The 15,068-nt window shown below is 35.0% G+C and overlaps 3 protein-coding genes across 3 annotated transcripts; all 3 read right to left on the bottom strand.

Moving 5' to 3' along the window:
* Positions 1–299: 299 nt before the first annotated feature.
* LOC135792048 (probable cytochrome P450 6d5) lies at positions 300–4,427 on the bottom strand. Its single transcript, XM_065302674.1, has 8 exons — positions 4,206–4,427; positions 3,912–4,149; positions 3,200–3,848; positions 2,707–3,045; positions 2,076–2,271; positions 1,881–2,016; positions 1,077–1,725; positions 300–1,013 (listed from the first exon to the last, which is right to left on the bottom strand). Exons 1-8 carry the CDS (start codon positions 4,391–4,393, stop codon positions 583–585), a joined length of 2,826 nt encoding a protein of 941 aa, XP_065158746.1. The 5' UTR covers positions 4,394–4,427; the 3' UTR covers positions 300–582.
* A 69-nt stretch (positions 4,428–4,496) lies between these two features.
* On the bottom strand, positions 4,497–6,354 carry LOC135792087 (probable cytochrome P450 9f2). The gene is made up of 4 exons (XM_065302705.1): positions 6,092–6,354; positions 5,795–6,032; positions 5,083–5,731; positions 4,497–5,022 (listed from the first exon to the last, which is right to left on the bottom strand). The coding sequence occupies exons 1-4, from the start codon at positions 6,277–6,279 to the stop codon at positions 4,586–4,588; spliced, it is 1,512 nt and encodes a 503-aa protein (XP_065158777.1). The 5' UTR covers positions 6,280–6,354; the 3' UTR covers positions 4,497–4,585.
* Positions 6,355–6,471: 117 nt separating this feature from the next.
* LOC135792049 (uncharacterized) lies at positions 6,472–10,412 on the bottom strand. Its single transcript, XM_065302675.1, has 8 exons — positions 10,074–10,412; positions 9,773–10,010; positions 9,063–9,711; positions 8,565–9,000; positions 8,304–8,317; positions 8,016–8,241; positions 7,063–7,949; positions 6,472–7,003 (listed from the first exon to the last, which is right to left on the bottom strand). The coding sequence occupies exons 1-8, from the start codon at positions 10,259–10,261 to the stop codon at positions 6,558–6,560; spliced, it is 3,084 nt and encodes a 1,027-aa protein (XP_065158747.1). The 5' UTR covers positions 10,262–10,412; the 3' UTR covers positions 6,472–6,557.
* Between the last annotated feature and the right edge of the window lie 4,656 nt (positions 10,413–15,068).

Consider the following 15,068-nt stretch of genomic DNA (forward strand, 5'->3'; position numbering starts at 1 on the left):
AAGCGACGGGTGGGCGCTGAAGGGGATGAGAGCTGCGGTTAGACGAAAGATATTGTGCGTTTTCTGGAGGCTCTTCCGTCGCTGCTGGCTGCGATGCGATGTGATGTGGAATCGCATTGAAAGCACGACGCGACTCAAATGGAATTCGATTCGCGTCGAGCGATGTATTTTATAGATAACGATATAATGGCATGTCGTTATCATCATCGCGTTATTTCAACGAATGGCGCACTAATTCTAATCATTGCATTTGCTCATTTAAGAAATCAGAATTTTATGAATAAAAAATTGAAAAATAGTAATTTTACAATTATTTTTATTGCTTTTGAGGATTTATGACAATGGAGGCTTGAATAAAACAGTAAAATAGAGAATTTTATATTCAAGTTCACTCAAAACAGTGTAGCGGGTGTTGAGGTGTCAGCAAGCCCACAAGAGTACTTCGTTCGCTCTGCAGGTACTCTTCAGCTTCTTGCAGTACACGCAAAATGTGTTTGCTAAGTATTTAACATAGTATGCAATTTTATGTTTTACGTAGTTGAACAATAGAATTTAAAACGTTAAATGTTCTCATTTTAATTGTTAAATTTTACTAAAATTAAACCAGAATCCATTTAGAGGTGTTTTGGGGAATGCTGTTGGATGCGCCTTGTATGGCAACATTTTCTTGTTAATATCAACATGATAATTGGCAATAATTGCACTGATAATCAGCTTGATTTGTAAGAAACCAAAGCGCATTCCGATACATTGGCGTGGACCAATTCCAAACGGAATAAATGTGTTTTTTGTCAAATGATTTTTGTTTTCTTCAAAAAATCTTTCTGGCTTAAATTCAGTTGGATTGGGGAAAAACTTTGGGTTATAATGTAAACCGTCAAGAGGTACAAAAATCGCATCACCAGGATTCAACACCAGACGAGTTTTGTTTGTCTCACTTACTTCAGGAAGAGTGTAAGTTTTGGTACAAATTTTTGATAAACCACCAAATGGACTATTCAATCGTAAAGATTCTAAAATACAATTAAAATTCAATTTTAATGAATTTTGTAATTTATTTTTATATGTTTTGTTACCATTTATAACACAATCCAAATATGTCATTTCCTGAAGACCTTCGTACGTTATTTCTCCACCATGTGCAGTTTTGATCTTATGGATTTCTTCACGGACTTTCTTTTGCACTTCAGAATGTAAAGCAATTTCGGCTAGGACATAACTAGCAATACCAGAACTCGTCTCAACGCCATCAAGAAAAAATCCAGCTGCCTGTGCGACCACATCACGATCCGTAAACGGATACTCTGCTGATTTGTCTTTTAAAGATCTAATTTGATCCAAGAAGTCATTGCGTATTATATTATTTGCTTGGCGATATTTTACAGTCTCTCCGACTACAGCAGTCAAATACTCTTCAACTTCATCTTTGAAGAATTTAACTTTTAGGAATTTATTTAATCCAGGGAAATAAAACAGCATCATAAACTTCAACGCGTTTAAATATGATTGGTCATTGAAGTCTTGGACGACCATGAAGAACTTTGATTCGCCTTCAAATGCTTTGGCATCTACACCAAAGACACAATTTGCTACATTTTCGATTGTATATCTTTGACATAAATTTTTTCCGTCCATGCATTGTCCTCGATTGGCATCTATTTCTTTTTGGATGTATTTTGTCATACGTTGTGCCACTTCTTCAGAAAGTGAAAAAACGTGTTTTAGCTGTAAAAATATATTTTTAACATAAAATTAAGAAATATTATTTAAATATTGAATAAAATACTTTTCCACTGCTAAACATCGGTGTTAATAACGAACGCGTGTATTTCCATTCGTGACCTTTAAGCATAAAAATATTCCTTGACATGATATAATCAATCAGCGAACCTTTCGTTGTCAGTAAAGTGCTGGAAATCTTTGACTAACATATCATTCAACAGATCTGGATCTCGAATAATCACAGCACGGTCCAGAAATTTATAAACTCCAATATATTTACAATCTTTGAATGATCTACAAAAAATATTACATTATTTTACACAATTTTAAATACAAATCAAATAATTATGTACTTATAAATGTCTTGAAATTGCTGATACAGTGTTTTTCTTCCAAGAGCAACCTCTTTCATATTACCATAGAAAAACTTTGGTTTTTCATGAGGTATATTACGTTTTTTCCAATAACTATGGCGTTGTTTCACAAAAATATAAAACGTCACAACAGCACAAGCCAAAAGCATCAATAGCACACACCACATTTTGAAATATTAATTCGTAATTCGTAGCACATCCAACGAATGTCAAACGAAAAATGCTGAGTACTGAGTGCAGAGTGGAAATAGCTTTTAAACATCAATTAATAACGCGTAACACTCACTTTAAATTGATCACATGTACTGCATCTGTATATTTATTTATAGAACTTACATAACATGATAGCCAATAATATGAAAACAACTACTTAAAGATAATAAAACTATAAAATAGCATTATTTTGAAATATTTATTTATAAACTTTACGTGAATATTGGATTTACAATTTTATAAACATTATGAAGATGCCCTCAGGGCGAAACATGTTAACTCTACATATAAAATTGTAAATCCAATATTCACGTAAAGTTTATAAATAAATATTTCTAAATATACAATGGATTACGTATTCACAAATGAAAGTAATAAAATGGCATTACATTTTTTTACGCTTCTTCTGGCAGTTTACTAAAATCAAACCAAAATCCCTTCAAAGGTGTCTTCAAAAACGAAACCGGATGAACTTCAATCGGTAGCATCTTCTCATTTATATCCAATTGATAATTCTCAATGGCAGCACAAACAATCAATTTAATTTGCATTATGGCAAATCGCATGCCAATGCAATGCCTAGGTCCCATACCAAACGGCATAAATATATGCTTCACCAATTGATCTTTATTTTCATCAGAAAATCGTTCCGGTTTAAACTCGTACGGGTCTGGATAATAATCAGGATTGAAATTGAAACCGTCAATTGGTAACATAATCGTATCACCAGGGTTTTACACCAGACGAGTTTTATTTGTTTCGCTTACTTCAGGAAGCGTATAAGTCTTTGTACACATTTTATGAAGGCCTCCAGATGGATTATCCACTCGGAAAGTCTCTAAAAAACAAAAAAATTAAAAAAGAAAAATTTTATAATAATAATTATTTACCATTTATAACACAATCCAAGTAATGCATTTCATTTAAACCTTCATAAGTTAATTTGCCATCATGCGCGGCTTTAACTTTTTTAATTTCTTCACGAGTTTTCTTTTGAACCTCTGGATGAAGCCCGATTTCAGTTAGAACAAAACTAGCAACACTAGCACTCGTCTCAACACCATCCACAAAGAATCCTCCGCCTTGCGCAACAACATCACGATCAGTAAACGGAATTTCTGTTGATTTTTCTTTCAATGCAGCGATTTGATCAAAGAAATCATTTCGTACGATATTATTCTCTTTGCGGTAACGTAATGTCTCACTCACTACTTCTGTCAAATAATCTTCAACTTCTTTTTTAAAGAATCTAATCTTTAAAAATTTGTTCAAATTAGGAAACATGAACAATAACAAAAATTTCACTGAGTTTAGAAATGAAACATCGTTGAATCCTTGAACAACCATTCTGAATTTGGTTTCACCTTCAAACGCCTTCGCATCTAATCCGAATGCTGATGACGCAACATTATCAATCGTATATTTATGACACAACAGTTTACCGTCCATGCAACTTCCTCGGTTTGCATCGATTTCTTTTGCGAGGTATTTTATCATGCGTTGCGCTACTTCTTCCGAGAAAGGAAAAATATACTTTAACTAACAAAAAAGAAACAAATTTAATAAAATACTTACAAAATATCAACAAATAGAAGTTATTACTTTACCACTGCTAAACATTGGAGTTAATAAAGGTCTGGTTGCTTTCCACGAGTCACCTTTTTGGAAAAACAAGTTTTTCGCTGTTATATAATCAGCATTTTCATCTACACCCATTGGATTGTCAGAAAAGTGCGCGAAATCTTTGACTAACATTTCATGAATTAATTCGGGGTCACGGATAACTACTGTACGTTCCAGAAATTGGTAAACTCCGACATATTTACAATCCGGGAATTTACTAAAATAAAATAAAAAAATTAAACAAAATTTAAAAAAATTTTTTTTTAAATTTACTTGTAAATTTCAGCGATGATTTGAAAAAGAGTCTTTTTTCCCAGCGCGGTATCCTTAATATTACCAAAGAAAAACGTTGGTTTCACATATGGCACACCCTGTTTCTCCCAATAATTATGACATTGTTTAACGTAAATATAAAACGTCGCAATCACGCACGATAAAAGTGAAACCAGTATAAACCACATTTTCGATTATGTGTGCGACCGCCGAGAGCAAAACGAATACTAACCAGATAAATAAATACAACGTAGTTTAAATTAATGAATAAAACACTCAAACACTCAGCGATTGCGCATGTCTGATATATTTATTAATAGAACTTACATAACAACAAAATTAACAGATATAAAGCAAAAAATTAGTTTTTAATTTATTTTTTATTCTGGTAGTTTACTAAAATCAAACCAGAAGCCTTTCAAAGGTGCTTTCAGAAACGCAGTTGGATGAACTTCAAGTGGCAGCATCTTCTCATTAATATCCAGTTGATAACATTCGATTGTAGACACGACAATCATTTTAATTTGTAGCAAAGCAAAACGCATGCCGATGCAATGTCTTGGACCCATACCAAACGGAATAAAAGTATTTTTTATCAAATCATCTTTATTTTTGTCCAAAAATCGTTCGGGTTTGAATTTATGTGGGTCAGGGAAATAATTCGGATTGAAGTTGAATCCGTCAACTGGGGCCATGACTGCATCGCCGGGATTTAACACCAGACGAGTTTTATTTGTTTCGCTGACTTCTGGAAGCGTGTATGTTTTTGTACAGACTTTCAACATGCCTCCCACTGGATTATCCATTCGTAAAGTTTCTAAAAATTTCAAAAAAAATTAATTTTTATCCATTTTTCAAAAATAAAATATTTTATTACCGTTTATTACGCATTCTAAATATGTCATTTCACTAAGTCCTTCGTATGTTAATTCTCCACCGTGTGCAGCTTTGACTTTTTTAATCTCATCACGTACTTTCTTCTGCACTTCCGGATGAAGCCCGATTTCCGTTAGAACATAACTCGCGAAACCTGAACTCGTACCAACGCCGTCAATGAAGAATCCAGCACCCTGTGCGACTATATCACGATCAGTGAATGGGAATTCCATCGATTTTTCCTTTAACGAAGCGATTTGATCGAGGAAATCATTGCGTTTTATGTTGTTTTCTTTGCGATATCTTAAAGTCTCACCGACTACACCGGTTAAATATGTTTCAACTTCATCTTTGAAAAATTTAATCTTTAAGTAGTTGTTTAACTTTGGAAACATGAAGATTAGTAGAAATTTAATTGCGTTTATATATGATGCGTCATTGAAGCCTTTTACAATCATCGTGAATTTTGTTTCTCCTTCGAATGCTTTTGCGTCTAGACCGAAGGCGCATGATGCTACATTATCAATGGTGAATCTTTGACATAATGTGTTTCCGTCTATGCATTTTCCACGATTGGATTCTATTTCTCTTTTTAAATAATTTGTCATACGTTCGGAGACTTCTTTTGAAAGTGGAAAAACGTATTTTAGCTAAAATTAAAAAAAAAATTCTACAATTTTTTAAATTTTTTTAATAATAATATAATAACAAACCTTCCCACTGCTAAACATTGGACTTAATAATGACCTCGTCGACTTCCACTTGTGTCCTTTGAGCACAAAAAGATTTTTCGACATAATATAATCGACTTTTTCATCAACTACGATTTCATTATCCGAAAAATGTTGGAAATCTTTGACTAGCATCTCGTTTAACAAGTCTGGATCTTGGATAATAACAGCATTAGCTAGGAATTTATAAAACCCAACGTATTTGCAATCAGGAAATTTACTAAAACAACAAAATATTCAAAAAATGCAAAAAAAAATTTTTTTACAAAAAAAACTTACTTATAAATTTTTGTAATTGTCTGAAACAATGTCTCCCTTCCAAGTGTAGTATTCAACATACTACCAAAGAAAAACATTGGTTTATCAAAGGGAACCCCACGCTTTTCCCAATAACTCTGACATTGTTTAACAAAAATATAAAACGTCGCAATGGCGCACGCCAAAAGTGCCCCGAGCGCAAGCCACATTTTAACGTTGTGTATAACACGCGATCACAACACAACTAATGTTTCAACTGGTACTACAAAACAAATGACCGAATATTTCTATTAATCATGTGTTAAGCGAATGTAACGAATCAAATGGTGCGGCAGGGAGATTAGATAGGCTAAATTAAGTTCAACCTCAACTCGAGTCACAAGTCAAAACTCAACTCTAAATAAATTGGTATTACGTGTTTATGCGGGCATAATAATAACATAATAATATTTAATATTATAGTGGATGACCTTGTAAACCATGTTTTTTACTTTGCATCTTCAGGAACTTTGCTAAAATCAAACCAGAAGCCATTCAAAGGTGATTTGAAAAACGCAGTTGGATGCATCTTCCAAGGCAACATCTTCTGGTTGATATCCAGTTGATATTTTTCAATAACAGCAATTACAATCAATTTGATTTGTAACTGTGCAAAACGCATGCCTATACAATGCCTAGGTCCTAATCCGAAAGGCATGTACGCGTTTTTGGTCATTGTATCACGATTTTCATCCAAAAATCGTTCGGGTTTGAACACTTCCGGATCCTGATGATAATTAGCATCGAAATGAAGAGCATCAACTGGTACCAAGACTGCATCACCAGGATTTAATACAATACGTGTTTTATTTGTTTCGCTGACTTCGGGAAGTGTGTAAGTTTTTGTGCAGCGTTTGAATAATGCACCGACTTGACTGTTTACTCTCAAAGTTTCTAAAAATAAATTAAAAATTAAAAATCGCAAAATTTTTATAAAAAAATAAATTATTTACCATTTACAACACAATCCAAATATGTCATCTCCTGAAGTCCTTCGTACGTTAATTCTCCACCGTGCGCAGCTTTAACTTTTCGAATTTCTTCACGAAGTTTCCTCTGAACATCTTGATGCCTCCCGAGTTCTGATAGAGTATAACTGGCAACATTCGAACTAGTCTCAACACCATCCAGGAAAAATCCGGCGCCTTGCGCGACAATATCACGATCAGTGAATGGAAAATCAACCGATTTTTCCTTCAACGCAGCGATTTGATCGAGAAAATCATTTCGTACGATGTTATTTTCTTTGCGATATTTCAATGTCTCACTGACCACACCGGTTAAATAAGTTTCTATCTCCTCCCTGAAGATTTTAAGTTTCAGCACTTTATTTGAACTGGGAAACATGAAGATTAATAAGAATTTAATCGCGTTCCAGTAGGATTTGTCCGCAAAAGCTTCCGCAACTAATTTGAATTTTGTTTCGCCTTCGAATGTTTTCGCATCCAGACCGAAGGCAACTGATGCTACATTGTCAATGGTGTATTTTTGACATAGTGCTTTGCCTTCGATGCATTTTGAACGATTTGCGTCGATTTCTTTGCCGATGTAGTTCGCCATACGTTCGGAAACCATCTTGGATTGTGGGAAAATATTTTTTAGTTTACCACTGGTAAACATCGGACTCATTAGGGATCTGGTTGCCTTCCACTTGTGTCCACGGAGCACGAAAATGTTCTTCGACATGATATAATCAATTTTTTCATCGACCACTATATCATTACTAGCAAAGTGTTGGAAATCTTTGAGTAACATTTCGTTTATCAACTCTGGATCACGTATTAACACCGCACGGTTCAAGAATTTATAAAATCCCACATATTTGCAATCAGGGAATTTACTGTAATATAAACAAACAATAATAATAAATAAAAAATAAATTTTTTAGTTTTTAATTTTTACTTACTTATAAACATCTGTAATGACTTCAAAAAGAATTTTCTTTCCAGTCACACAATCAATTAAATTACCAACAAAAAATGTAGGTTTCAAATGCGGTAATCCTTTCTTCTCCCAATAATTATGACATTGTTTGACATAAATATAAAATGTTGTTATGGCGCAAGCCAAAAGTGCACAAAGTGCAAACCACATCTTGACTTTTTGTATTTGTAACTGCAAGTTACTAAACTCTAAGCATTATCATTTGTTTATATACAGATCGTAAATGTTGCTTCATCACTTGTGTTTTTACGAGTATAGTAACAGCTACAAGTTGACACGATTAGATTAATACCAATTGCCAACACGCAATTTTTAACAAGAGTAAATTTATGTAATCCGCTAGTCACCATTACATATCACCATTACATGGCAATTATATTGAATTAGTACCTACTTAATATTAGCACTTCAATACATTGACAATTATAAATATCAGGATGACTTGCACTTTAAAATGATACACAAAATTATCAATCATATGTTTTATTTATTTATAAAAATCTGTACGGTTTAATGTGGAAGTTTACTGAAATCAAACCGGAAACCATTCAAAGGTGCTTTCATAAATGACATCGGATGCACCTCATAAGGTAACATTTTCTTGTTGATATCAATTTGATAATTACCAATTGTTGCACTCACAATTAATTTGATTTGTAATAATGCAAAACGCATGCCAATACAATGTCGTGGTCCGAGTCCAAACGGAATAAACGTGTTTTTTACCAATTTATCTTTGTTTTCTTCGAAAAATCTCTCCGGTTTGAAATCTTTCGGGTCAGGAAAATATTCCGGGTTGAAATTGAAGCCGTCGATTGGTACATAAATTGTATCGCCAGGGTTTAACACCAGACGAGTTTTATTTGTCTTGCTTACTTCTGGAAGAGTGTATGTTTTGGTACAGACTTTTAATAAGCCACCAGCTGGACTATCCAATCGTAAAGTTTCTAAAATATAATTCAAAATCAATTTTTGTGAATTTTGTGATTATTTTTATAAATTTTTTTACCATTTATAACACAATCCAAATATGTCATCTCCTGAAGACCTTCGTACGTTATTTCTCCACCATGTGCAGCTTTGACCTTGCGGATTTCCTCACGGACTTTCTTTTGCACTTCAGGATGGAAAGCTATTTCGGCAAGAACGTAGCTAGCAAGAAGAGAACTCGTCTCAACGCCGTCAATGAAAAATCCAGCTCCCTGTGCGACCACATCACGATCCGTAAACGGATACTCTGTTGATTTGTCTTTTAAAGCTCTAATTTGATCCAGGAAGTCATTACGTATTATATTATTTTCTTGGCGATATTTTATCGTCTCCCCGACTACAGCAGTCAAATAATCTTCAACTTCATCTTTGAAGAATTTAACTTTTAGGAATTTATTTAATCCAGGGAATAAAAACACCAGCATAAACTTCATCGCGTTTAAATATGATTGGTCATTGAAGTCTTGGACGACCATGAAGAACTTTGATTCGCCTTCAAATGCTTTGGCATCAATTCCAAAAGCACAATTTGCTACATTTTCGATTGTATATCTTTGACATAAATTTTTTCCATCCATGCATTGTCCTCGATTGGCATCTATTTCTTTTTGGATGTATTTTGTCATGCGTTGAGCCACTTCTTCAGAAAGTGGAAAAATGAATTTTAGCTGTAATTATTTATTTTTAACATAAAATAAAGAAATATTATTTGAATATTGAATAAAATACTTTTCCACTGCTAAACATTGGTGTTAATAACGAACGCGTGTATTTCCATTCGTGTCCTTTAAGCACAAAAATATTCCTTGACATAATATAATCAATATCCTTATCACCGACGATTTCGTTGTCAGAAAAGTGCTGAAAATCTTTGACTAACATCTCATTCAACAGATCTGGATCTCGAATAATCACAGCACGGTCCAGAAATTTATAAAATCCAACATATTTACAATCTTTGAATGATCTACAAAAAACATTACATTATTATACACAATTTTAAATATATATAAAATAATTATGTACCTACTTATAAACATCTCCAAATGCCTGAAACAGTGTCTTTTTTCCAAATGCGCATTCTTTCATATTCCCAAAGAAAAATGCTGGTTTTTTGTATGGTACACCATTATTTTCCCAATAACTATGACATTGTTTCACATAAATATAAAACACTGCCAAGACGCAAGCAAGTAAGCCACCAAGCACAAACCACATCTTACAATAAAGCAAAAATTTTTAAAATTTTAAATTCAACAACACTCTCGTAACAAACAACAAAAGCAACTGCAAAAATAACTTCCAAAACTAAATTCGCGAAGTACTTGAGCAACAAATTGTTAAACATTAGGGGGCTGGAGGCATAGATCAGTTGTTACATTAACTCCAGAGCAATTGCCCACCATAAATAAATAATAACACATATAAAACACGCAAGCATTGCGTGATCCAACGTTATAAAAAAGGGTCAATCGAGATGATGATGATGTTGATGTTGATGTTGTTGGAGGTAAGCTTAAATAAGCATTATACATTGTCCCTGATATTCAATCAGCGTAAATAGAACGTCGCAGTAGTAATAATATCATAAACATTGTTATTCTGCACTTGATGTACAAAGCAGAGCAATCTCAAGTTGTTTACGCCAAATAATTATGAGTTATGTGCATTACGCGCATGAAATGCATGAAATTAATTATCTAATAGTCAATAATTAATAATAATCCACAAGTTTATCATTAAATTAATAGTATATTATCTTGTTAAGTCATTTAAGTTTAAATGTCAGTGTAAACATAACTTGTGAGTGATTTTTGGTGTTTTTTGATGAAAAAAATGAAAAAAATTGAAAGAAAAATACAAAAAAATGTTTTAATTTTTATTTACACTAAACACGCAATTGAAACATTATCTAAATACTCCTAATCTTATCAATTACCACTTCACATAATATTTATATCCATAATAATAAAGATATCATTGTTTCTTTTAAGTGGATGACAATTTAATTTTAAAAACTGAAATTCAAGTTGATTATCAAGTGTTTTTGATATATTTTTGATATGCAACTAGCACCCATTCATTTTTAATGATTTTTTTTTCTGCGGTGCGTTTGCAAAACGCAGAAAAGAAATAATTATCTGAGAGCCCTGCATCACTGAAAGCACCGAAATGAGAATGCCACCACCAAGATTGCACAACTATAATGACTGCCGACGTTTGGATTTCCTTCCGTATGCATCCCAACACACACTGAAAGCGCGAGCGTTAAAACAGGCGCCGCTGATGAATGAGAAATAGCCAGATGAAATTGCGGCCGTGTGTATGTGCGTACGTTTCGCGGCGTGCCACTGTAATATTCATTTAAATCGCGCTCGCAATTTTTCATGTGTTTGTTCTTCAGCGTCGATCGTTCTCCGAGGTCTTAATTGCAATATTTTAACGAGCAAAGTGCATTCGTCCCGCGCACGCAAATCAAACCAAAAGGGTTTCTTTCAACATTCACATTGAAATTCACATTCATTTGTGAATAATATTTTTTCTATGCAAAGAAAAAAAAAATTTTTAAATGATGCGAATGTGTCGTTAGCGGATGAGGGTAAAATAAATTTATGCGTGATTCTGTGATGCTGTGAGCTGTGAATATCGCGCTATTAAGATCGTAACTCATAACCGCAAACGCGCGCGCGTGCTGATTGTGAATTTATGCATGAAATATTAAGTTATTTTACATTTCCGTTCGGCGAATTGCGATTGGGTCGCAGGAGACGCAAGAGCAGATGAAAGATGAAATGTATGGATGTGTACACCCCGCAGGCCCAGAAGCCTATTGGCGATTTCGTAATCTGATGACAAGACAGCTTTTTAATCAAAGCACCGAGTCACAAGGCGACATTTGGGTTGCAAACAATTTCATTCAAGAGTGCGTGCTGAAAAGAGTCGCTCGCTTGGTCAAATTACGTTTTAATTCACTAATTGAAACATGAAGAGTCATGGGGCGATGTCATTCGAGTGTTATAATTTCGTAATGGCCGACAATTTTAAATTATAGATATATTCATCATATTTTTTTAGGTGTAGTTGCAGCTATTGTAGAATTTTGACATCTGCTTTAAAGTTATAGGGGTAGGTATGAGTAAAATGTGATTTCAAGAGTGAGTAAATCTCGTTTCCGTCCAAATTCGATTTCCTCGTACCTCGTAAAGAAGCGCAGTGTATACTTCAGCGTCTTCAAGTGACTATCGAACGTTTTTACGCTACTTTTTCCCAGGAACATCATCTACGTACTTTAAGCAACTGAAAAAAATATTTTTTTATTTAAAACGTATAAAAACGTCAGTAGGGTGTGTATTTTGTTAAATATATGTACATGAGACAAAATGGCGTTTGCAATCAGTGAATTACTTAATGTTTAAAGGGAAGAACCCTTCTTTATCGGCGTGCCAACTGCGGTGAAGCGTCCCTTCGTTTTCGACTTCATCAGCGTTGCGCATTACACGCTGAATTTGCCTTCTTCTGAACTTATCTCGCACGATTTCCTTCAAATTGTAATTCCTCAATCGTTTTCTCTTTTTATTCACTATGTGGTCTCTTCATAATCTTTTTAAATCATAGGTTATTGTTTTTTTCTTAAAAAAAATCAAAATAAAAAAATTCGTGAATATTTTTTGAAATTTATTTTATATTTGATATGAACATATGCGGTTGTCCTCCATATTGCAAAATGGTAAACCATAGTTTACTCGGGTCCCATTTGTTCTCCCCCTCGCGCCCTGCAGTTGTTGAATGGGCAGAGAAGTGAAAAGCTTGCCGAAGCGTACTTTTTTAATGCCCGCCGCGTCGTCGCAACGCTCCTTGCTTTTTTCAACTCTGTTCCTGGGTGTGTTCCCTCAACACGGGGCGTTCCTGCCATCCTGTGTGCCACAAGAGGGGAACGCAAAGAAAGTGACGAAAGGAGAGCAAAAAATCACACGCAACTCTTCTCGCCACCACCACCGGCGTTCTCCCCCGCCGCTGACGACCGCGCGGAATTGTAAAGCTCATTCCGCTGAGAGCTTTCATTGATATTTGCATATTTTTGCATACGAAAGATGACGAAATTCCGCAAATATTCTTTGCCGCGCCTCCCAGCGCAGCGCGTGCGGAAAAAGTGTTTGCGGAGGCGCGGCGGAGGACGAATTGGGAGGATTTCCTACGTGGCGGATGAAAAAAACGCATACGTCAGAAGGAAACGGCCTGTATTATGGCTATATTGTTGATGGGGAAGAGGGAAGCACTGCGACAAAGGCGAGCTCACACCGGGGGCGTAAAAGGCGTGCGGAGTGCGGCGCACGGGGTGCAAACGAAGGGGTTTCTGATTCGGATGGAACGAGGGACCCAAGAAACCCCACAGGAAGAAGTGAGCTAGCAGCATACGACAAACATCACCATTATACATCATCCACACGACCAGCAGATTTCATAATTATTGAGTTAGACGAAGATGTAAGTATGATTTTTATTATGCGGATTGCGCGAGTTTTGCCTCCCAGCGGGTGCTGCTCAGCAATGGCTGAAAGTACATTCGCAATCATAAACTTTTCTACTTTTTGAATTTGATCCCCGATGGGCCTAGAAAGCCGAACACCAAAATGAAATTCTGATAATTTCATAATATTCAAATGAAGCATTCAGGATTTTAATTTTCATTTAATAATTTATCAATTTTAAAGCAAAAACTTTTTTGTAAAATATTACCAAAGGGTTATAAGTACTTACACAGAACAATGTGGTTCGTAAGCGATTGGCCAGCATTGTTTTAACAAGCTCAAAATAGCATCCTGAGCTTGAAGCTTCAATTTGACCCTCGCCAGTCATTTTGAAACCTCGACGAGAACTGTACCCAAATAAAACTAAAATCTGTGTTTGTGTGTTTGTGCTGTGCTCCAATTTCAATCACAAGCATCAAATATCTAGATTTCTTTATAAATACATCAAATAGTGATCAAAACAGTGTCAACACAAAAAGTAAACATCTTTACATCAAGAATAAATATAAATACATTGTCAAAAGCAGAAAAAAGTATAAAATTATATTTGTCACATCGATGAATGTAAAATTCGGCATTTTCGAAGCTCCATTGTCGAAAACTTGATGCTCTTCATCGTATCACACATAAGTTGCAACTAGTGAGTGGTTATGTCAGCCGAAAAGTGACGAGGGCATCCTTTTGTCATCATCCCGGATGGTTAAATTAGCCGCACTTGTTTTTAAAACGAAAATAACATTCAGCAGGCACGCAGATGCAGGTAAATGCAGTTTCGTTTGTCATCGCGTTTATTCTATCGCATCATCTGCATCACATCTTTTTTTTATTTTCTTGTCCGGGGCACAAGGTGTGCGTGTTGTTGAGTTTATTATAAAATTACTGTATACATGCGTTGAATTCGTCGACATTGTGTGGCTTTTGTGTCGATCGGCGCACAAATTGTAGTGTTAATATCGAGCGCGCTGCCGACGGATGAAGATGAAGATGTGCAGCGTTCGCAGAGATAAAGCTTCTATAAACGCGCTATAAACGGCTAAAGAATGCTCCGCACATCTGCAGATGTTGCTCTGTGCTCGTTTCCTTCGATTTCATTCATGATTCATTCGATATTCAGCGTAAGAGGTGAATTAAAATATTTCGCAAGTGCAAATCATCATGCGGCGCGCGCAAGAATCGCATTCTTCGCATTGTTAATCGTTTAATATATTTGAATTCGCCGTGATGCTACAATCGCACAAAAGTCACTCTATTTTATTAATTACGAGATTTATGAGGAGCAAGATTACGTCGTTTGTGCAGCGCTGTGCGCAGATTCTTGATGAATGTTTGCGCTGAATTATATTATAAATTGCATTACAAGAATTTCCAATGTGTGCATACATGCCGCACATGTCAATGGAATTCACAGATGTTTAATAGACTGATATTTCCTGCAATCCGTTGGCTAAATGGTGAAATTTGTGATTTTCCACACAAAAATAAAAATTCATGCGCGA

This window comes from Atheta coriaria, unplaced genomic scaffold, assembly GCF_025399875.1.
Source record: "Atheta coriaria isolate IRGN ID8LTWV9N9 unplaced genomic scaffold, Caltech_Dcor_3.1 hic_scaffold_5_pilon, whole genome shotgun sequence".
Classification (NCBI taxonomy): domain Eukaryota; kingdom Metazoa; phylum Arthropoda; class Insecta; order Coleoptera; family Staphylinidae; genus Dalotia; species Dalotia coriaria.